The following is a 24,186-nucleotide window of genomic DNA, read 5'->3' as shown; positions in this document are numbered from 1 at the left end:
TGACAAGAAAACATCTTTCAAGGCTATTGATCAATTGTATTGAATGTAATACAGAGAAAGGCAAAGGGGTTTGTTTAAATGCTTTTGGCCACTGAAGATGCAAACACCAGCCAAACAGGATCTTAGAAGCATTTCCAGGGCTATGAATAACACCAGGGGAACACTAAAGCAAACACAGCATATGTTCTCAAATAAAGCAAGGCCATTCTAGTCCAGTTTTGATATTTACCTCGAACAAAACTCATGTATCACGTGGTTGAAAGACCAGGGGTACAGTGTTAAAAACCACAGTCATCAAGCCAGTTAAACTTGCATTTCGATCACATCAGAACATTTGGAAATGAACAGCATGATCTAATTCCTGTTACAGAGCATGACTGCTAGTGAAACGTGTCACTGGACGAGGCCTCCTGGAGCCATCGCGAGTCTGGACATGGCGAGATGGCAGTGCTGCAGATCCATCGCCTGTACATTCAATGCAAGAACATAGTTTTGTCCATTTAGAGCCCCTGGCTGTTAAAACACACTATTGTCATTGCAAGCTAAGTCATGGCTGCCAATCAGAAGAAGTATTCTTTCTGATTTTCACTGACTGCATTTTGTCTATTAAGCTGGCTTTTCAAAACAGCCTCGGCACCGTCTACATTCTCTGACCTTTTTGCCTCATTTCTTTTGTATAACCTTTTCTGCTGATAAATGCGAACAGCTATGGCAGTGATACACAGCAAGATAAAGATCACAACAGCTATCAAACCTGGTGAGAGAAGAGAGAAAAGAAACCCAAAGTCAGAAGGTTCTCCTGAACAGAGACGGTGTTGACTTCATTGTTTCGTAAGTCATCGTAAAATTATTTTCAGCTTAAATCAAAATTGGAAATATCAAAATTTCAGGTATTTCTGGATCAAGTGGCATCATGATATATTGAGTTTACTTCTGCGTTCTATTACCCTTGAGGATGATTCACCCCCAATTATCCTGGATGTATATTATATTGAATTTATTCCGTGCATTTATATTTAACACAAGAAGGTCTCTAAGACCATGTAGTCACTTCAAACTAAGACACAGACAAGTTATAATTATTTTGAAATTACAGGATAGTAGTAATATCACAAAATAATTAAATGTTTTCTCATACTTAAATATGTAAACATTTTAATGATTTTGATTTTCAATAATTTATAATACACTGAATAGCAGAAACAGGTTATATACAGTATATAAATAATGACTAATGAAATATATTGATACCCACATATAGGTACATTTAGATTATTTCTATATGAAGAATATTGATTTTTTGAAACTTCTGGTTGTAAATAAAGGCTTGCACTGCTAGGCAATCACAGGAAAACAAACAAAAGAAAAAAACAGATTCATTCACGAGTGTCTCTGATGAAACACTAAAAATTACTCATTTCATTAAATCTTGACCTTTGGTTATAACTCTTTTTAACATTTTGGGTGAAGAAATAAAAATTTTCCATAAAGTACCTCTGGCCGTCTACCCTGAAGTATGATGGCTGTCTCCATCATACTTCAAGTATGTGGAGTGAATGTGTGAGCTGTGAGCTGTCCTAGTTGCTTGTGCTTGTGTGAATGTGTGAGCTGTGAGCTGTCCTAGTTGCTTCTCGCTGCACAGAACACTGTGTCTATTGAAAGAATGACTGACAGACAAACTATGATTGTTTGACTCGGAAATTTGGCAGATATTTCCTCCAAAATGAAGGGAGTTCCATTTTAGAATGTCCCTTCAAGAATGACTGACAGTATACGGGGGTTTGCAAAAGGAGGTTTACAGTTGTGAGTACACAAAAGTTTATTCTTAAATTATTATTTGTTTGTATTTTTCCACATGAACAACTGTAAACCTACTTTTGCCCACCCCTGTATATATTGTCAGTGATAAAGTCAAGCTTTCACATGAAAGACAGAATCTGGGAAGCTACTGTCTGTCACCATGCGTTGGAGAGTTTCCTAACACTTAGACTTTTCTGATGAGATCAGTAGAGTTGTTAACTAATGGCTGTTTTTTTACAGACAAAAATAGGTCAGTGAAAACAGCAATGTGGATCCTATTGTAAAACTGTGAGTCTTCATTCTAGTTTAATGGAGTCCAACCAAGCCAAACCTCTGCAGGGTCCCATCAGTGACAGTGGCTTCCTGAGCACATGATTTTAGGGCCAGGTTCATTAGAGCGAAGCATAACATTGCCAGTGGCTAAGTGGATTTTTGTCTGGGTCAACCTTATCTGAGGAGAGCAATGTAGCTAAATTTAATATAAATGTGGTAACCAAATTCTATACCTCAAATTTGAAGACTTTACTAATGGGTGTGGCTATTTTTGTTATTATTAGCCATATTAATAAATAATAATTTTAATCAGAATATCCATTTGTTGTTATATTTTGCCTCTCACCTTAGAAAAGCAACCAGTTGAGTTGCTATAAATATCTCAGTCGTCTGGTTATAGGCCTCTTGTTTAAAAAAAAAAGTTCTGAACCATGTCAATATGAAAACCGATGGAGACGTTATAGAGAGCAGGGTATTGCGACTATAAAATAAACATCAGCTCCACACTGGCCCAGGGAGGACATCCGGGCAGTCCATCCAAAACCAATGGAGCTGGAACCAGTTTCTCCATGTACGTGATTTATGTCCTTTAACTTGGGGAAGATGCTATGTCAGGATTTGTCATGTCCATGAAAAACCTTGATTATACAAATAATGCAAAAGATATTCTAAATAAAATATGGCCAACTACTGCACTCTATGCTGTTGCCATCTGAAACTCTGTGTGAATGTGTTTTTATGAGGAAATTATGTAGCTTTCTCTCTAAATCTGGCCATCCATGTTTGTGTGGCTTGGCCAGAAACCCTCTCCAGTAAATCCTCTAAAACTGGGTCACCACTTTTTAAATGTCTTATTAAATCAATTTCCTATATTATGTTATCCAGTGTTTGTAACTGAAGAAAGGATCATCTGAAATATAGAACATTGGGGGATTATCCAATTTGGGAAAATCCTCAAGTGAATTAATTATTGTTACACTGTGGGTGCAGTTTATAAGTAACTAGACAATGGGCGAAGAATTCTACCACGATGCTCCCAGATGGAGAAATGCACCCGAGGATGACATTCTGGGATTGAGCAGATAAACTGCACATGGTCCCAGGCAAGGCCTCTTAGAAGGCCATGGCCAGCTGCTCGGCCTCTGCGGCTCAGTCCCTGCAATGATCAAGGGCAGACACCAGGTCCATAGATCTTAGCGAGTCCCCGAGCTGCAAACCTTCCACATTGTCCTTCTCTGCTCTACGCATTTGAATCAAGTAAGAATTTCATAGGCGATCTATAACTTGTTTCCATTCCAAAATAACACAGAATGACTTAATAGAGCTCTCCGCTACTCCGTAAATCTGGTCAATGATCTTTGCCCACAGCAACAGTATTCTAAAGAGTAAATACTTAGTTCTAACATCGACTTGACTATGTAATCACTCTCTCTCCCCCTGTATCTCTATCTCCCTATATCTGTACTGGTTAAATGTATAGCAAGCACCATTATGAGACTGAGACCATTTGTTTGACTAGAAACCTGCTTTAAAATGTTAAGATTGAAATGCTATAGCTTTAAATGAGTTTTCACCATATAATGGTGAAATATGTTAATAATATATATCAACGTATTTCTTTTTAGACATGCAGTTATTAGCAACTCTTCTAACAGGTTTTTTGCTTCTTACATGACTAATTGGGGATCCTATTTAGGAATTGTTAATTTATACACCATGAATTTGATAAAAAGTAAAGCAATGGGAATAGCAATGAGGATGTGGATATCCTCACAAAGATCTGACCAGTACTATACTGTCTAAATAAAATCCTAATTACTTAAAGGAAGGTGATGTCCAGGTGAGTAAGGGTATAAAAAGATAAAACCGAAACCCACATAAGTTGCCCAAGTATATGAGTAATCACATTATCTGGCAATGTAATGAAATAAATGTTTACTTTTTATGTTCATATGTGCAGTGTGGAAAAAAGGTGAGCCAGAAACATTTCAATAATCTGAATTTAATGCCATTCTTAAAATCATTAATCTTGAAGAAAAAGTTTATTTGGGGGGTTGGTATTGAAAAAAATTATGTCTCAGAGAATATACTGTTTCATTGCTAGAAAGATATACTCAATTTTTTGTGTGAAATCTGCAATTTAAAATAAAACTAGGAACCATTTTTATTCAATTTACCTAAAATTTATACAAATTTAAATAAAATATTTTATTGATGGTAGCATCTAAACAATGAAAATGTCTGTTTTATTAATCATTAAGGCAACATAAAATGCTTCTAATGTTAATCTCAGGTTTTCTCAACTCTTTTACATAAACCCTTGCAGAAGCAGTGATATGTCCAAGAAGCCATCAAAAATGATACTTCTTCAAATATATTCAGAATTACCTAGGGAATGTAGATGGCCATTTTCCAGCTAAATTATACTCCTTATTACACAGTTTAGCAACTGTTCTTTAAGTGTGGTGCTTCAGTAAAATGATCAATTATTTATACTGAAAATCTCCAAGGAAGCTGGGAATTGAGGAATACTCTATAAGACAATCCAGTAGAAATAATCAACCAACCCCTTGGGCCTCAGGATTCAGTGCCTAACACTGAAAGAGTTTCTAGAATGCTAAAGATTCACCATTCCTAGCAATGATAGTAAGAACCAAAGCGGAGCTCATTCATGCTTTCTATTACCTCCAATTACTGCAGAGTCACTTTTGATAGCATTAGCTAGGGGCTCTCTGTCATCTCTTGTTCCAGAATGATCTGCAGTAAAAGGACAAAAGGGGGGGGAAGGAGGGGGTGATATATGCAAGTAAAAAGAATTTTGAAAATGTCATAAACGTTTTAAAGCAGAACAGAATGTAGGTCAATGTGGGATCTCTGTTATTTTAAACTTAAGAAATGTCAACTGCGATGTCCCGCATGCATAGGAAAGTGCGAATCTAGAGAGAAATGGGAAAGGGAACTGAAAGTTAAACGGAAGCAATTTTAAGAAGCCATCTGGAGAATGTCGCATCACAGCAGCATCGCAAGTTTTCAAGGCAATGGACAAGCTGTGTTTGCGGCTGGGTAACGACACACACATATGCTACCTGCAAAGGAGTGTGTCCTTTCCCTGGATGTGGCGTCAGTGCCAGCCTGGGCCACGCAGCTGGACTCCGTCACGTGCCCTGAGACCGTGACGAGGGTGGAGCGGCTGGGGTGCAGAGCAGCCTTCAGAGGGGCCACGTGGCTGAGCTGCACAGCAGACAGGCAGCCCAGGAAGCCCTGCGCACCAGCCAGCGCCGTCTCCTGGTCAACATCACTGTGCTCTGCAAAGACAAAGACAGCAGGATTAGCAGTGCAAGTGCCAACGGGAATGCCACATGGAATGTTCCGGGTCTGATATGCAGAAGCTGTCTAGGTATTTAGTCACTGCACACGTACACACACATACACACACACACACACACACACACACACACACACACAGTGACTAAATTCCCTTTCTTTTTTTTTTTGCCTTTATTTAAAAGGTCAGATCCATTAAGTCTTTCCACAATAACTGCTGAGCCTTTCCAGGTTAATGAAGGCAAGATTTTAAACATGGCTAATTACATATGACAAACTCCCGGGAAATGATTAAAGCCTCCATAAGAATGGGTCAGGATACAAACAGATGAGGGTTCGTGATGATGGTCTCACATAGTAGAGATTAAACCCAACCCCCAATTTTTAGGGGTCTAATTGCTCACGGACAGCTGTGAGAACTTTCATGCCTTTCTTCCAGGTTCAATGGCTGCCATCACTCAGACAGAAAGATCTGTGCGCCCTGAAGACAGGTGTCTACTCCCCAATTGGATGAGCACTGAGTTAGTATGGGGCTGTTGTGGAGCAGAGATTGGCTTGAATGCCAGAATATTAATTCATAATTTTACAGTGAAGAATAGATTTCTATTTTATGCTTGAAGAGCATGCGTCTAAACAAGTGCAACTAGGTAGTGTTAGAGTTCAAAGGTTATCAGACTGCAATGCATCCATCCATCCAATACGCTCTCCCCTGCACTGCACATATGGAGACATGGACCACATGTGCATTTTGGTCTCTCTTTTTAAAAAAAGAACATAACAGATACTAAGTATTTATTGAGTGCTCTAAGGGATTTGCATGTTTGTGTGTAACCCTTGCAGTCGCCATGAGTATATTATTCCAGTCATACAGAGGAGACACCTAGGTTCAGAATTTTAGGGATTTGCATGAGATTACACAGCTGGCGTCGTGTACTGGACTCAAGTCTTGTTGGACTTCCAACCACAGACTTCTTTTATTCATGAACCACTTTCTGACAGACAGATTCTTTCCTTGGCTCTGCTCGTATTTTCTGCAGGGCCTTTTATTTATTTTATTATTATTATTTTTGGCTTGAGAGCAGCTATTCTTGGAGTAACTCTGGGCAACTCAGCTCTGATTGAACTGTCTCATCATATCAGGGTTTCTGAAGGACACTTCCTTCTCCTCCCTTTTCATTCACATTTTATGCCGAATGATAAAAATACTGATGGAATGTTTAGTATCATGAGCATCATTCGCTATAAAAAGAAAACGGTGCATTAGAGGGATGACATCACGTTCCTGTTGTGGCGGATACGGTATTCAGCTCCAGTCTAACTCTGGAGGCCAGGGTCTCAGCGCCAGGCTCCTGCCTCCCAGCACTGAGCGGTATCACTCTGCTGCTCACATGCTAGACCGCGAGCTCCATGAGTGTACAGGGGACCTCAGGGCCCAGCATCACGTCGGTACCTGGGAGGCACTGCATCAGTGTGTACAAACCAAAGAACGAACTTAGTCCCACCACAGCGCAGTCATTCATTTGAATGGATATACCTCAAACGCATATATTTTTAGAAAGACAGCATTCTTGCCTTGGAGATTTTTTGTTTGTTTTGTTTGTTTTGTTTGTTTGTTTTATTTAACAAGAAAAGGAAATACTTTAACACAACATAACCAGAACAGTATTTTCCCATTTCTCCTAAGAGGTTAAAATCTTGAATAAAATTTCTTTAGACCTTTAAAAAATGTTACCTTTTGAACCAAAAAAAGAAAACCCTCATGTAAATAGATAAGATTCATTCCTTAATAAAAGTCTGACAGGAGGTGACTTTTAAAAACCTTCAAATTAAAAACATTTTTCCTATTACATATTTTTGTATAAAAATTTTAAACTCTAAAAGTTAAAATTGACAGTCAGTCCATTAATATTTGTTGTTTAAGAGCTAAAGACACAGGAAACAAACTCACTGCAATTCAGGCATCTTGCATTCCAGCAGGGGAGACAGAAAATAAACACAGAGAAAAGAAACTAATGAAAATTTTGAAGAGTGATAATGCCAGGAAGAAATAAATTAGAAACTGTGATGGGATGTATCTGGAACAGAACTTTATCTTAATGAATGAGGTGATTTTTTTTTTTTGGGGGGGGGGGTGTCTATTTAAGGATGCGTCTTTTCACAGACCTAGTCTCTTAGTAGTCTGTAGCTATTATTCCAGCAGTTTCTGGCTTTTTTACTTTTTTTCTCCAAATTTGCAAGCTTCCCTGTGATTTAGGAATCTTTGTCAGATTGTTCCTAGGCGTGGACTGCCCTCATCTATTCTGGGCGCTTTAAATCTATGGACACAAGGTTTTCTTTAGCCGGAACATTTCATAGATGGTGCAAGTACATTTCCTAGTACCGTTTCAACTCGACCCCTTGAACCGCGTGGAGTGCCGATTCCTCACATTGAGTCTCCTCCACTACTCTCTAAGCTATTTTACTGTGCCTCCTGATTTCTATCGTTTAGGACTTATTTTTGTGGGGTCAAGTGTTTCATTCACTTTATTTTCCAGGTGATAAAGTCAAGCATCAACAAAGACCATTCTTTCCTGCTGAGTTTTTCAGTCTGGAAAAATAAAAAAATAAAAAAAGTTTTCATTCCTCAAGGTCTTTTTGTTGCTTTACTAGAATTTCCTTCAAGCTCTTACTAAGTTTCATTCCGAATGCCATCTGTCTCCTGGAGTGGCTTTATGTTGGTAGGGAATGATTCTGGTTGCTTTGGTTTTTCTCCCATTTTATAGCTGTTGAATCTCCTTCAGGAGAGGCTGTTTTTCTCATCTGCTCATTGAATCGCAGTCACTGACCGCCTCAGTCCGCTGACGCCCAGAGAAAGCAGACCGGGCAGCCAGCCATGTCAGTGAAACGGTGGACAAAGCACCCACCCAACTCCGGACGGAGAGGAATTGGCCCACATTTCAGCTCACCCTCAGTAGGATTCAGGAAGCCCTCAAATTTCAGGTCATTCCCTTTTTGGCAAAGAGGGAAATGGACACAGTGATGTTTTCATGCTGACTTTCCCCCCAGAGATCTATGAAAGCCCAGAATTCCAAGTGGGAGTCGGGAATCCAAACAATTCAGGGTCTCTCCCCTGCCCCACCAGACTTTTGTAGGCCGACCCGCAGGCCCTCTTCCAACCAGTCCCACCACACTTTCTCACCAGAAACCTCCAGGGTCCCCACTGCCTGTGGGCTGGACCAACACCTCCTTGTTTTGGGAGAGTCAGTGGGTTGCAATTAGAATTAGGAGTGAAGGGGAACTACAAGGACTTTTAGCCATCTTCCCAGAATTAAGTCCAAACAAAATTAACAGCTATATTCAGGTGCTCAAAGCAGAGTTGGCCCTAGAAATACATAGCAACAGAGATCTGCATTGACCAGGATGCTAGTACAGCCAATGAGCAAAAATATACATCCTTCCTATCATCTGACTGCTGACTTGCCAATACCACGTAAGGGTGAGAACAGGAAGGTGGGGGAATCGAAGACAGATGTCTCCTGCTTCACGTAAACCCTGATAGACAATCATGTTTTGCATGTTTCTGGTTATGAAAATACTCGTGTGACTCAGACTTCTGGGTAGTCTTGCCTATCAGAAAGTTAACCTCATTTTATTGTATCTTCCAATAAAATGCTTTGTTGAAGAAGAAATCTTTTAACAAAAGGTCTACTAGGAAAATAGTGGACCAAGGAAATAAAATGTGTATGAAGCACCTTTTAATCATATTTCTGGAAAGGATATGGAGTTACGTGGAAGAACCATTAGAAGGAGTGACTCATGCAATTTCTTGTGGTTCTCATAACAAAACAAAATGCAACCAACAACAGCCAAAAAAGATAAAACAAAACAAAAATAAATAAAACTCAGAAAACAAATCTAAGTAGTTCAATCTCAGAGCAGCCAAAGGATCTCAACATCTTTACTCCATAAAGGTAAAGATAAGCAAGGCTTGCCTGAAAACGGTGCAGTGAATCAAAGGAGAAGCAGGGCTGAAACCCTGCAGATGTTTTGTGTGGTTTTTTTTTTTTTTTTTACCATTTTATGCAATTATAACAAGGATGCAAGGACAACAATAAAAAAGAATTAGAAGAAGAGTAAAATGGCAAGGCAGGCAGGAAAAACTATGTGGGTGAAGCAGCAGGGTTCCATAAAAGGTGTTTACCGCCAACCACACCTGCTGCCCTGAGACCTAACCTTGAAAACCTGATTAATATGGAAGCTATTTATTCCGATATTTAGATGTCTTGTCTTGTGCTTTCAGTACAACCTGTCTCATCTTAAGTGTCACAGGACGAGACCTGTGCAATAATCTAATTAAACTTTCTTACGGCTTCCCTTGGCTTTGAAGCAGGTTTTTCATGAAATATCTGAGACTGAAGTTTGTTCTTAAAGCTCTTCCGAGGAGATGAAGTAGACGTCCTCCTCCCTCTGACCACACACTTTATTTACATCTGGCCGGAGTCTCCACGGCAGAGACCTGAGTTACTTCCTGGCTCTGCAGCCTCAGAAGAGATAAATGACCCCTATGGGTCATTGCCTCTAAATATACCAAAGCTACCACTCAGAACAAGTAAAAACCATCTTCGGGCTTTTAGAAAGCTCTTCTCACATAAAAAACAATCCGTGAACAGGACTCATAACTTAATTTTACAGTGGGTTTTGGACAGAAAGAGGAAGTGGAATGCAGCCTGTGAACTGTGGAGGAATATGCATGGAGCTGAGCTGCTGCGCCTGGCCTTCGGCTGCCACCGCGATGTGTGAGCACGTTCTGTGGGTGGTGGGCCCGCACCGTTACCCATCTGTAATGAACAGTCACGGTAACTGCACGCCGCCTACGAACAGTGATTTTTCAGTCATTTCACAAGAGGTTAAATGATATCATTATTCCAAATATGGGCGTGAGAGGTTCTATGCAATTTCAAGTTTATGTAATGATCTTAATTGAGATTCTTTTTTCACATGGCAAAATTGCAATCCAATAAAAGCTTAAAAACTTAGCAACACAACTTTATACCTTTACGTTTCCTTTGGCTAATTACATCTTAGAGATTTCTCTCTCTCTCTCTCTTTTAAAATATATTTTTATTGATTTTAGAGAAGAAGGGAGAGGAAGAGAGAGAGAAACATCAATGATGAAAGAATCATTGGTTGGCTGCCTCCCGCACACCCCACACTGGGGACCGAGCCTGCAACCCAGGCATGTGCCCTTGACCGGAATCAAACCCAGGACCCTTCAGTCCGCAGGCCGACCCTCCATCCACTGAGAAAATCCAGCCAGGGCAAGAGAGATCTCTTTTTATATAACTTTTGAGTAAATTGTTCTAAAGGAGCTGATGGAGGAGTCATCAGCTTTGGCATTGGTGCTTGGTACATTCTGACCGTGCTGAACGAGGAAACGACACCAGGCTGTCTGCCTGTTCAGAGGGACCACAAAGAACGGAACTGCCCTCCCTTTGTCCTCCAGCACCCGTTTCTACAAATGAGGATGCGCAGCAGGAACACTTTTTTCACTCCAATCATCATTAAAGACCATTACCAGCAGATATCAAGCAGGGAGAGCAATTCTTACATAACGATATCCAATTGTACTATGATGATGAGGAAACCATCTCTAACCCTCTATTACAGTGAACAGACAACACTAGCAGAATTCAGTTTCACTCATCTTATTCAGATGAGTCCTCCAGACTCTTAGACTGGCCTGTCTAGTATCACTTGGCTCTCACCCCTGAGGTCCTGAATCCACACCCCTGCCAATCTCCCTCCCTCTCCCCAGCTCTCTCCCATCAATGCCTGTTCTTTAATGAATCCACTCACACAACAGTGTGAGCACCTGATCATGGCTTTATTTTTTACTTAACCATGGTGCAGGTACATTTTAAAGCATGTTATAATTAAAGAAATAAACAATCACTTTCTCCTTTAGAGATTATTCTAGTTTTAACATTGTAGGACGGTTTCTAGATCTGGCAGCTGATACATACATAATTTGGGCTTTGTGACTACTTTCATCATTTGGCATTTTTTGAAGTGTAAGTAGAGCTCTATGTTGTATGTTTGATGGCCAAATGAAGGTGACCAGGGTGATGGAGCATGCTTATCCCTCCCACCTGGAGTACTTGTGATGATCTGTGACTCTGATAAACCCCAATGTCGACCTTATCATTTGTTCTATAATTAAAATCAGATAACATGTTTCGCTGTCATGGGTATTCTCTGGACTTGGGACCTGACACTTCTGACCTATGCTCATGCGTCATAATGAGGAGAAATGGCCTTTTTCAGTTTCTAGGTCCGGGTAGTGCAGAATAATCCAGCTAACTCTGAAAAGGACCAAAGCAAGGATGAAGTCACACCACACACTGAAGAAGTCTATGACATTTTAATTGTTAAAATATTCAAAAATCAATGTGATGAATACAAACTATGACTTTAGGTAGTTTCTTATAAGAATGAAGTCATACCATGTATTGAAGATAATCTATGACATTTTAAATATTAAAATATTTAAAAATCAACCTGCTCACTTAAAAATAAATGATTTTTCAGTAGTTTTCTTACTTTGCTTGCTCTAAACTGTATGTCTCCTTTAAAACTTGCTTTTAAAGTAACTAGTCCATTATCTTAAGAGGCATTTCACAATATACAGGGTGGGGGAAAAGTAGGTTTACAGTTGTGAGTACACAAAACACGAAGTTTATTCTTATATTATTATTTATTATTGTATTATTTTCCATATGAATAACTATCAACCTACTTTTGCCCACCCTGTATTTACAAAGTCACAGTGCCCTTGGTTATCTAAGTCACCTTTTCCCCTTGCCTCCAGGCATGGAGGCTCGTTTTACATAAAGGATTTCTGACACATTGAAAATTATTCTCACAGCTCTTCAGTGAGACTGAGTAGATGCCCTTCTTTTGCTGACTGCACATTTTATTTACACCTGCCCACACCTGCACTGCAGTGGCCTGTGTGTGCTTCCTGGCTCGTAGCCTCAGAAGAGAGCAATGATCACCACTGGTCATCACCTCTAACATATGAATGCTACCAATCAGAATGAGAAAAAGTAACCAGCTTGTACCTATAATAAATCATAAAACTATTCTAACATATCAAAGCATCTGGGTACAGAATTCAGAGCCTAATTTTACAGTGAATTATGAATATGAAAAGCAAGCTTAATGTACTATATTATTCATGACAGGAGGACCTGCTTGACTAAAGCCTTGATTTTTCCACCATAGCTCGCAATTTAATACATTATTATTGCCAAAGTTAGTGAGCCTTTAAAAATTTGAAGTGTAATAGGGACTTAGTACAATTTGATATTGTTTCTTAAAATTTACCTTCCTTTCTCAATATCTGCTTCTAATATTTGTTAACATTGACAGTAATCCAAAATTACCCCTTAGTTCCTCCTGGATTTAAGAAATGAATACTGGAGAAAGTGAGAGTGGGAAAATATTTCCTTCATTTCTGGGTTTCCATCTGAAATTGCAGTGAATGGTCATATCCTTAAGTCTTTGGTTGACAATGGAGGCAATGACAACTCCAAAGAAACAACTGGTTAATATTTATATTCTGCTCCCTTAAAAATATTCAGAAATTATAAAATGATACAAGTATTTTAACCCTTTGCACTCGCTTGCTTTTTTCTCGATTCTTTTATTCTACTCGGGATTTAATTTTTTAAATACCCCAGATTTTACAAAGCGCGGCAGTAGAATAAAAAACTGGAGTTTCTTTTCATACAAACTTATTTATTTGGATTTTTTTATATTTCAAATTATTGATACATTCAAAGAGTAATTTTAATCTCGACATCCGAGTGCAAAAGGTTAATTTATTTTAATCTGGAGGGTGATTTAGAAATCTTTTATCTGAAACAATAGAAGCTATATTATATTCAATTAAATACAGAACAATACTTTGTATAATGATCATCTGTATGCCCACAAACTATAAACTCTGTGGGGGCAGATGCAATGTTTACCTTGCTGTGTGACTTTCTTGCGTTACACAACAGGGGATCACAAACTAGGAGTTAAACAAATCAGTGAGCAAATGGGCTTTCAAAAATGAAAACTATCCTCTCTAATAAAATGGTAATATGCAAATTAACCATCACTCCGCTACATAAGCCACGCCCACCAGCCAAGCCACGCCCACCAGCCAATCAGGGAAAGTATGCAAATTAACCCCAATCCAAGATGGCTACAGCCACAGAGAGCAAGGTTTCCCAGGTAACAGAGCAAGCCAAGCTTTCCATAGCCGTTGCAGGCCTAAGCCTCCACTCAAGCTACAAAGTTTCAATTATAGAAGGTAAACAAATTCAAACAAATGGCGGCAGAATGGAGCTTGAGAGAGCAGGCCAGGGTTGCCGGCGGCAACAGGGGAAGCAAAGCTTTCCGCACACCCTGGCCGGGCTCACCCGCTTAAGGCTACAAAGTTTCAATTGTAGAAGGTGAATTAACTGCCACAGAAATGGCTGCAGGAGGCTTGGCTCCAGAGGGAGCAGCAGGAGGCTTGGCTCTGCTCCAGGCTACAAAGTTTCAATTGTAGAAGGAAAATAAATTCCAGATACCAGGGCCTCAACTTGGGTTTCCAGGGGGTGTGGCCAGCCTTCAAACCACCACAGGCCCCTCGCTCAGGCCGCCCCACACCCCAAGGGAACTCCCACCCTTATCTGTGACACCCTTCAGGGCAAACCAGCTGGTCCCCACCCGTGCACCAGGCCTCTATCTTATCTAATAAAAGAGTAATATACAGATTGATCATCACTGCAACACACAATATAGCTGCCCCCATGTGGTCAAAGATCCTGCCCCCATGTGGACACAAGATAGCCACCACAAGATGGCCAGCAGGAGAGGGCAGTTGTGAGGCACCCGGCCTGCAAGGGAGGGCAGTTGTGAGGGACCAGGCCTGCAAGGGAGGGCAGTTGAGAGGGACCAGGCTTGCAAGGGAGGGCAGTTGAAGGTGATCAACCCTGCAGGAGAGGGCAGTTAGGGGTGACCAGGCTGGCAGAGGAGGGAAGTTGGGGGCAAACAGGCTGGCAGGGGAGCAGTTAAGCATCAACCAGGCTGGCAGCAGAGTGGTTAGGGGGTAATCAGGCTGGCAGGCAGAAGCGGTTAGGGGCAATCAGGAAGGCAGGCAGGCAAGCAGTTGGGAGCCAGCAGTCCTGGATTGTGAGAGGGATGTCCGACTGCCCGTTTAGGCCCGATCCCACCAGGATCGGGGCTAAACGGGCAGTCGGACATCCCTCCAGGAGTCCCAGATTGGAGAGGGTACAGGCTGGGCTGAGGGACAACCCCCAGCCGTGCACGAATTTCGTGCACCGGGCTTCTAGTCTATATAATAAAAGCCTAAGCAATCTTTATGGCAGAACGACCAGAACGACCAGTCGCTATGATGCGCATTGACCACCAGGGGGCAGACGCTCAACACAGGAGCTGCCCCCTGGTGGTCAATGTGATCCCACAGGGGGTGCACTGCCCAGCCAGAAGCCGAGCTTAGGGCTGGTGAGTGCCGTGGCGGTGGTGGGAGCCTCTCCCGCCTCTGAGGCAGCACTACGGAGCAGCGAGCCAAGAGGTAAGGAGCAACGAGCTGGTAGGCGGTAAGGAGCTAGGGGTCCCGGACTGCGAGAGGGATGTCCTGAGGGATCCCAGACTGCGAGGGGGCTCAGGCCAGGCTGAGGGACCCCCCTCTCCCCTTCTCCCCAGTCCCCTGGTGCATTTCATGCACCAGGCCTCTACTATTTGATAAGCAGGGTCAGGAAGAACGTGCCTTGCAGACCTCCAGCTAGAGGAGAGTAACTCACCAGGGGCTATGGCTGCAGGCTCTGAAACACATTGTCATGCTTGGGCCAAGCCATGCTTCCCACGGTCTGTTCCCAGCCAATGGCTGGTCACAGCAGAGACTCTAGGCAGGCCCATCAGTGGAAAACATGGGACTCCTCTGATGGTTGACTGACTCCAGGGATCCCCAAAGGGTGTGCAACCTCTGTAAGACTGCACAGAAGTCCAAGATACTTCTGTCTAACTTCCCCCACCCCCTCTTCCCTTCATTTGGACGCAGAATTGCATTACCGTCAGATGGCAATGCTGGTCTTGGCCAACTCCCTCCCTATTTTCTTTCTCACAAGTGTTCCCTTAATAAAACCCTCACATGGTTAAGTTTATCTTTTCAACTGCTTCTTGGAGGACCTGGACTAACATATTGAGAAACTTCAAGATTGAGCAACTCTCTGAAAAATTAATAGTTCCATTTTAGCATCAATTTTACTATAATTTAATATACTGCATTAAAATATAATAATATACTATATAACATTTTATTGTAATGTCATATACCACACTCAATTTGACCATAAATTATTAGTCTATTTTGAATTACAAATGATTTGAACTCAGCATTAGTCCTCTGTCAAGATCCAAACCTTAGGTACACATCAAATAAATTTTCTTATATTTTTAGGAGAATGAGTAGCAGTTCATTGCTGAATTTGGACTTTAATCTTATTTTTTAGCATGAGCAATATGCTTTTGAATAATATACTAATATTGAATAAAAACATTAACATCTTTAATTCCTTACTAATCTCCCCTATTTCTTTATAAAAAGGAAAACAAATATTTATATAATGAATGTTATTATTCTCCTTGGTTAATACAATCCTCCTCATAGAATGAAGATCAGTTTCTTAGTAGTTTTATAATATATTTAATATATTTCTACTCACAAAAATATTTTAATCAGTAACTCTGGCATTAAATTTGAAGATGTTATTTCTTCAAAAATATGATTTTATCAACATTATGCATAATTGTTAGGATTTTCTACTTTGTATTTTACATAATGCCTCATCTCAGACCCTGTTACCCTGAGGAACACTTGAGCTGAAGATTTGTTATATTCAATTGATTTTTTATTGCTATAGTTGAATTTATATAATTTACACTATGAAACACATTTGGAATATTTCAGTTAAGCTTCCAACTATCTCAACAATAGTTTGCACATATTTTTTCTGTCCACTCTAGCACATTGGAAGAACACTGCAATCCATGCTATTTCCCTCGTCTGGAGAGTAAGAGCACACAATTGTGATACTCATCATGGTTCTCGAAAGCCTATAAATATTTATAAACTTAACTATGAATCTTCTCCAGGGCCAATATTTTGATCATTCACCCATGGCTTAATCAAACATTCTCAAGATTGTGAGATTATGTACAGGGAATGTAAGGAATGATTAATCAAGGTACAAATCATGGAAAAGGTAAAAAAAAAAATTAAGTACATTTACTATCTTGGGTGAAATAGGTAACCTGTTCTTTCTAACTTTACTATTTGATTTCTTGTGTGTTGTGTGTGTGTGTGTGTGTGTGTGTGTGTGTGTTAATTTTCACTGGAGGATATTTTCCCATTGATTTTCAGAGAGAGTGGAAGGGATGGAGAGAATAAGGGGGAAGGGAGGGAGGGAGGGAGGGAGGGAGGGAGGGAGAGAGAGAGAGAAATAGAGAGACAGAGAAAGACTGATGTGAGAGAGACACATCAATTGGTTGCCTCCTGAACACTCCCGACCAGAGCCCCGGATAATGATCAAACCTATAATTCAGGTAGATGCTCTTGACCTGGAATCAAACCCAAGACCCTTCAGTGTGCAGGCCAACACTCTAACCACTTAGACACACTTAGGCCAGGGCTATTATTTGATACTAGAGGTCTGGTGCACGACATTCGTGCAATCAGGCGGGGGGGGGGGGTTTCTCAGCTATTATTTGATATTTTTGAAGTGTGAGAACAATACCTTGTTTTATTATGCCAGCCAGAGTGGCATTTAACACTATGAAGGAGAATGCTTGCTCACCCTGCAGGAGGTCCCTACTCAGAATTACACGTACCTCTGAGAAAGTACACTTGCTGGCCTTATAAAATAAGGCCAGAGATTTTTTGGGGAGAGGTGGGGGCATGATGAATTTGCAGGCATGTGTGTGTGTGTGTGTGTGTGTGTGTGTGTGTGTGTGTGTGTGTTTGGAATATGACTCTTCTGATCCATGTCTATGCATCATAATCAGAGGAAAGGTTGTTTCTTTTACTTACCTAAAATCCTGCCCAGTACAAGAGATTTGACTGCACTGAATTCTGTACCTGATGACAGGTGGACTTGCCTCCTTGCATTCTCGTCAATCTACAAAATTGTTATATGAGATGCCAAATTCCAAATGGATGCCATTTTGTTGAGAAGAGGACAGAAAGCAAAGGGGAAAAAAACAAACCAAAAATGATAAAATAGGCAACTGTTAGTATGGCCCCAAAGGTTAGCTATATATAAAACGGAATATTATTTTCTAAACTATTTCTATACTACCCTCAGATAGACTGCACCCCACCTTCTATACCCTTAATCACTTTATTTTTTCTCCACTATATGAGAAAGACAAAATTGATAAAGCCAACATTGTTTTATTTTTTACTTGAGTTATTCGGCTAAGAAATTTTCCTCTATGCTGAACCATTAGTGCTTTTCTTCCAAAGCTGGTAGAATACATCCACTTTCTCTGCTGTGACTCACATTACTTCTCTATTTACTGATGGTGCAGTAATTAATTTCAGTGCTAGAATCGTGGCTGCCTTTAGACCCATCCGAAGCGAAAGGGTTTCATCGGAGCAGCAACAGTCCCACCAGTAGTGCACGACGATAAACTAGACAGTATTTCCCTCCTGAGCAGTGAAACAAACGCTGGAAGTTTGTATATTTAAGTATAAAATATTAATAATATCTCGGACAGAATCTTATCCCCCTTAAAACACTCTGCCCACACAGTTGATGGTAGGGCTGTGCACCAGCAGTCCTGAAAGGATGACTCTGTTTACTCATCCATCACACACTTCACGCTGGCCAGTCCTAACCGTAGCCCTGGCTTCTCTAGGGTTTGCTACGTTACCTCTACAAGGACCACTCCTTCTTCTCTGTTAATCTGGACGTGGTGAAGCTGCCCGTCAGCCATGTTTTTGAAATCAAAGGTAATGACATCTGGTTCTTGATATCTATTCAGCTTGTACCTGACCTGCAAACTTCCTAAAGTAGGGAGGGAAATTATATTTCCAGTTAAAATTGTATTTTAAAAATTACTTATAAAGATGCAGAGTACATTTGTTGTTATTTAGTAATTTCTGGGGAAAATTCACAATATTTTATTTGGGTGTATCCTTTCATCATAATTTCTATAAGTCAATTTCTATGTGAAATCAAGACCAAGCCTGTTGCTAATAAGCAGTGTTTTTCCTGCAAATTTTTAAATTCTCTCCCCAGATGTCAATATGAAATTAAGTAAATACAAATATCTATACTAGCGTCTAACTAAAAAAAAAGACTTGGTATATTATAAAATACCAAACTATTGTGGAATATTGTAATAGCATTCTGTTTCTATAATCTCCATCCCTGAAATGTAATTGATTAATAAAATTATTAAGCAAATGTAGTTTTACTAAAGACGAGAAATATTTGGCCAAGTGGTCATGGTCTAAATTTTGGAATGAAATTAGAGTGAAATAAATGGTTTTAAGCCAAACTTACTTTGTAGTACTCAACTGTCTGTAAAGATGTCAGTTTACTTCACAGAATATCTCCCAATTTAACAAAGAAAATGTCCTAACATATAGATAAGCTTTAAGCTCAAAATGTACACAGTGAAGGCAAATACACCTATTAAACAATATTATTTTTACTTTGGCCCTCAGTGCCCATGGGCCATATTTGATTTAATTGAAATGCTGTATTCACATGTTTGTAAATGTGTTTATGTTCCTCATGCAGAGAACGCATTTATGAACTTTTTATCTTTAATCAGGATAAAGGGAAGAGAAAAAATAGCAGTAAGTAGTCTCTGTGACGAGGTTTCTGTAGGAGTCACACACCCTAACCCACACACCATTACCCTGCATCAAGGCACCAGCATTATCCATGACTATTTTATTGCCTATAATTAGAATCAACAGATTATTTTGTGGGCATCTTCTTATACATAATACTCGTTTGTCAGCATTCCTTCAAAATTTTGTATTTTGATTTGAAGGAAATATTTGTTATGCGCAGAGTAACATCTTATTTCAAAATCAACCACAGCACTGATGCTGATATTCATGTGGAATAGTAAAGAGCTTATAGCAATAATAAAATGTAACAAATATTTTATATAATAAATTGTAATTCATATGGGCTATTATACTTATCAAAATTATAAGGAGAGAAAGCATCTTAATTCCTTTCACTAATCCTTTATAGATTCAATTTATGGGACAGTAGTGAAAATATAAAATTGAATACAAAAGACAGGCACACTTTTTCTTCCAGTTTGTAGTCTGAGAAGCAAGAACATGAGAATGATCCATATTATTACTGATGTAATGCTCTAACTCAATTTTCTCTCTCTCATCTAAAAAGCACTCACCATTTTTGGCAATGATGACTGAAAGGTACTCTTTATAAAAGGAGCTCACATAGAGCAGTGAGCTGGGTGTCCGTGTTGTTCGGAAGCTAAATTTGATCATTTCTCGGCGCAGCTTCAGATCACCATGGAATGAAGCAGCGTGGGAGCTGGCATTTTTACTTAAGGGATAATTTTCTTGAAAATGGTAAACCACGGATGAGCCGGATCCAAAATAAGCAGCGATCTCTGAAATGATATATACATTTCATGTTAAAAATTAAGACCAAGGATCTTGTTCCAGTGATATTAACTGATATTTTTAATGAAAAATAACAAATTAAATAAATATAAGAAATGCCCTTGAACCAGAATTAACTAACACTATAAATTAACAGAGCTTTCACAATGGTCACTGAAATGGCTTTATGTTAGAATTATATGTAATTAATCCACTAGTTAATCTCATCATTGAAAGCTTAATGCTCTCCCGAGTTTAAACATAAACCAGGCTTCTTGACTTTCATCTCCCTTCCCATCCATTTTCTTATTTAAACTTTTAAACCCCACCTATCATTTTATAGCCGGAATACAGTAGTCTTCCTATATCAGGGGGTAAGGAAGTTTGAGGCCTTCTATTACCTTCCAGGATCAGCAGGCAGAATGTTCCTTTCTGTCTAAAGACTTTCTCCTACTCACTGTGCGCTAAAAAGTCCACCATTAACAGGAGAGAGGAGAAATGGGCATTTGTGTAGCAGTGATGCACATAAGGAACTATCCAGCCCCTTTTAAATCATTGTACCCAGGCAGAGTATTTAACTCACGTGAGATTAACATCTCAGATTCACACACACATGCACACGCACACTCCCACGCCAAGTACACACGTATAAAATGAAGAGGACAGTGGGAAAGACAGTTAATGCTGCATCCAGAACCTGCTTCTGTCCATTACCATGCAGGCCCAGTTGTTGGATCTGAGTTGTGGATGATGCTTACTGTTAATATAGCAACGCTTCCACTCCCATGGAACTTCAGGAGGTTTTTCATTTTTTACTTTTATTATCTATTATATACTTTTTATATTGAGTATAATATGTGGATACAGAATTCCTGATTGCACTTAACAAGATGAACCAGAAGTCATTTCGATTCAGAAAATGAAGACATGTTCCGGTGACTAAGCTTATTTCTAACTTTATTATTTCTAACTTTATTCCGGTGACCAAGCAGTCTTATTTCTAACTTTAAATGTGAAAAGTCTCCTAAGATGGCAGCAGCAGTGTGAGATTTATGACTGCAGGTGGACTTCAAATGATAACTCATTCCTGAGAAAAAGCAGATAACGTGCAGAGTGTGTTTTTGACAACTTTTCATTTAGTAACTCCCAATGCTTGCGTTGCAAATTGGAGGTGGCTTCAATTTGGAGCCTGTTGTTGTTCGTCGCCTCTCAGAAAAGGTCCACTAAGCCAGAAACAGTTAAATAAAGCAACTGAATTGAACTGGACAACAGTTTTCTGTGAGAAACTATGAAAGTATAACAAATGTTTATATATTCAGAGACGTCTGTCCAAAACACTTAATGCTATACTCAGTTCTTTTTCCTTCCATGATGTAGACCAGTGAACAAGACAAGCTGAAAAATATTCCACTATTTTACTTCAGAACCAGATACTTGACACATCATAGAGCAAAATGCCCATATTTTGTTATACAACAATATATAATGAAAAAAGGTATTTATATTCTTAGAGAAATATCTGTTTGGAAAAAGCAAAAAACCAAAAAAACAAAACAAAACAAAACAAAAACAACCAACAACTTGTCTTAGATTTTCCTGCATCATTGACTATCTTCATCAAAAATAACAATAATTGCCCTGGCCAGTTTTCTCAGTGGTTAGAGCTTTGGCCTGGGGACCGAAAGGGTCACAGGTTCGATTCCTGATCAAGGGCATGTACCTTGGCTGAAAGTTCCCTGGCCCTGGTAAGGGTTAGTGTGGAAGGCAACCAACTGATGTGTCCCTCTCGTGTTGATGTCTCTCTCTCTCTCTCTCTCTCTCTCTCTCTCTCTCCCCCCTCTTTCTTTCCCTCCCTCCCTCCCTCCCTCCCTCTCTCCCCTTCTACTCTTTCTAGAAATCAATGGAAAAAATATCCTAGGGTGAGGATTAGAAATATAAAATAATAATAATAATAATAATAATAATAATAATAATAATAATACCTTTAATGATTTTACAATAGAGAACTGTCCCAAGGGGCAGGTTGTTGACAACCATATTAAGAGCACTAATATGAGATAGAAAAATCAGATTGAGCACTTAACACTTTAAGACATCATCAATAAACACTCTTTAAGGCAATCCTAAGAAATAAAGTGTGATGAGCAAAAAAAAAATATTTTGCAAAAATAACAAAACAAAAAAAGAAATGGATTTTTTTTGTTTGTTTCAAATAGCAACACAGACAATAACAGATGTGTGTTCATATTGGATATGTTTTCCTCTTAGGTACCCATGTCATCCTTACCATCGGAGCAGAAAGGCCCTGTGTATGCAGAGAAGGTGCAGTCGCAAGAGAATCCACTGGGCTTCTCTCTGCAATTCCCTCCGTTGCGACACAGCTTTCCGTAGCTGCTGCAATGCCCTCGACAGCCGGGCTCCACGCCGGGAGTCACCCTGGCCCGGTCCTCCAGGTCCAGGGCCTGCCCGTTCAGCTGCAGGGCCCGGAGGCATCCCAGGAAGCCCCTCTGCCTGGTGGCCGTTCCACCTGAAAGGGAGATACTGCAGATGGAAACACGGACCTAGGTGTCTTATGCAGGATTTAAAGACCAAGCAAAACTGAGGCCTCCCAGAGAACTGCAGAAATTTGAAGAGCAAAAATATAATTCTGGAAGCACAATTTGAGACAAAACATTAAAAGACTTGAAAAAGACAAAACATTAATTCATTTTTTTCTAAAAGATGAGTTTGTTACATATTTGTTTTCTAAAAAGTATTTATTAAACTCTAAATTGAGGAGGTTTTTAAACATTAGTTATTATGTAGAAAGTAATATATTTTTGCAATTTTAAATAAGAATATATTTGAGGGTAAGTGTGGTTTGTTCTCAGATTGAAAACTGATCCTGATGCTGGTACAGTAGTAACTTAGTAGGAATTATAATGAAACCTTGAGTCCTCCTAACTTGACCACATTGATGTGGTCTGTTAGTTGGAGATTCTTTGGTTGAATTTTTTCAAAATGTTGATCCAACATTCATTGTTTTAAGCTTGGAAAGACTCAACAAAATTGGGAAGAGGACTGATGAAGAAACAGAGTGGTATAACATCCTATATAATAATATGCAATATTAGGCTAATATGCAAATTGTCCCCTCAACCGGGAGTTCGACCAGGACATTGACTAAAGGGTGGGGCTGGCCAGCCGACTGCCCGAGGCCCCTCCTCCCGCCAGCCGCGCCCCCGATTGCCCCCCCACCCCAATTGGGGGCGGGGCCGGCCAGCCAACCTCCCACATCCCCTCCAACCCATGCATGAATTTATGCACCGGGCCTCTAGTTTATTAAATAATACACAACAATATGCACTTATCAAGTCACCTTTGGAGAAATTTAAAATGTTTGGAAAGGATCAAACCCCATTATTCTACACAGAGCTTCTCACACTTTAGAGACTATGAGTATACATGTAAAGGCTTTATTGAAATACAGATTTAGGCCCTAGCCAGCTTGGCTCAGTGGATAGAGCGTCAGCCTGCGGACTGAAGAGTCCCAGGTTCGATTCCAGCCAAGGGCACATGCCTGGGTTGCAGGCTCGATCCCCAGTAGGGGACATGCAGGAGGCAGCCGACCAATGATTCTCTCCTCACTGATGTTTCTCTCTCTCTCTCTCTCCCTTCCTCTCTGAAATCAATAAAGAAATATATTTTTTTAAAAAAGAAAGAAACACAGATTTGGGAGCTCACCCTAAGAAATACCGATTCTGTGACCCAGAAACAGGGCGATTAATACATGTTCAACAATCCTCAGAGGGGAATCTCCCTCAGACACTTGTCCTCCACGTTTAAAGCACTAATAGGAATGTAGGCTCTAGGAGGACTTCCACATAAACCTGTGTCCAGAAACATCGTTAATGAATGCTCAGAACTTAACGTGGCATAATAACGCCCTGATCTGAATTACTCAGGTGATCCTACCAAGAGGAACTTAGATGGTCACGGGATCTTTCAAAAGGAGCTTCGTCTTTGAACAGACGGTGCTGCCTCACCCAGGACCTCAGACCTGCTCTGCACCTACCTGCGTCCATGTGCGCTCCCTCCCCTCCTGGTGACTGAGC

At 40.1% G+C, this 24,186-nt stretch overlaps 1 protein-coding gene across 6 annotated transcripts in view; it reads right to left on the bottom strand.

The window, feature by feature from the left end:
• Positions 1–560: 560 nt before the first annotated feature.
• CNTNAP4 (contactin associated protein family member 4) overlaps positions 561–24,186 on the bottom strand; it is a gene marked incomplete at both ends in the record, with an annotated part of 248,388 nt that continues 224,762 nt past the window's right edge. For 4 of the 6 annotated variants that reach the window (XM_079799313.1, XM_079799317.1, XM_079799315.1 and 1 more), the window contains 7 exons: positions 561–754; positions 4,759–4,830; positions 5,160–5,378; positions 17,522–17,609; positions 18,367–18,500; positions 19,876–20,100; positions 22,380–22,619. In XM_079799313.1, the coding sequence (XP_079655439.1) occupies positions 561–754; positions 4,759–4,830; positions 5,160–5,378; positions 17,522–17,609; positions 18,367–18,500; positions 19,876–20,100; positions 22,380–22,619 (1,172 nt within the window). The remainder of the gene's footprint in view (positions 755–4,758; positions 4,831–5,159; positions 5,379–17,521; positions 17,610–18,366; positions 18,501–19,875; positions 20,101–22,379; positions 22,620–24,186) is intronic. The other 2 variants (XM_079799316.1, XM_079799318.1) reach the window with 2 other exon arrangements.

The sequence above is a fragment of the Cnephaeus nilssonii genome (genome assembly GCF_951640355.1).
Source record: "Cnephaeus nilssonii genome assembly, chromosome: 20".
NCBI lineage: Eukaryota > Metazoa > Chordata > Mammalia > Chiroptera > Vespertilionidae > Cnephaeus > Cnephaeus nilssonii.
The sequence above is the reverse complement of the archived record's forward strand: the minus strand, read 5'-3'. Positions and strand labels throughout refer to the sequence as shown.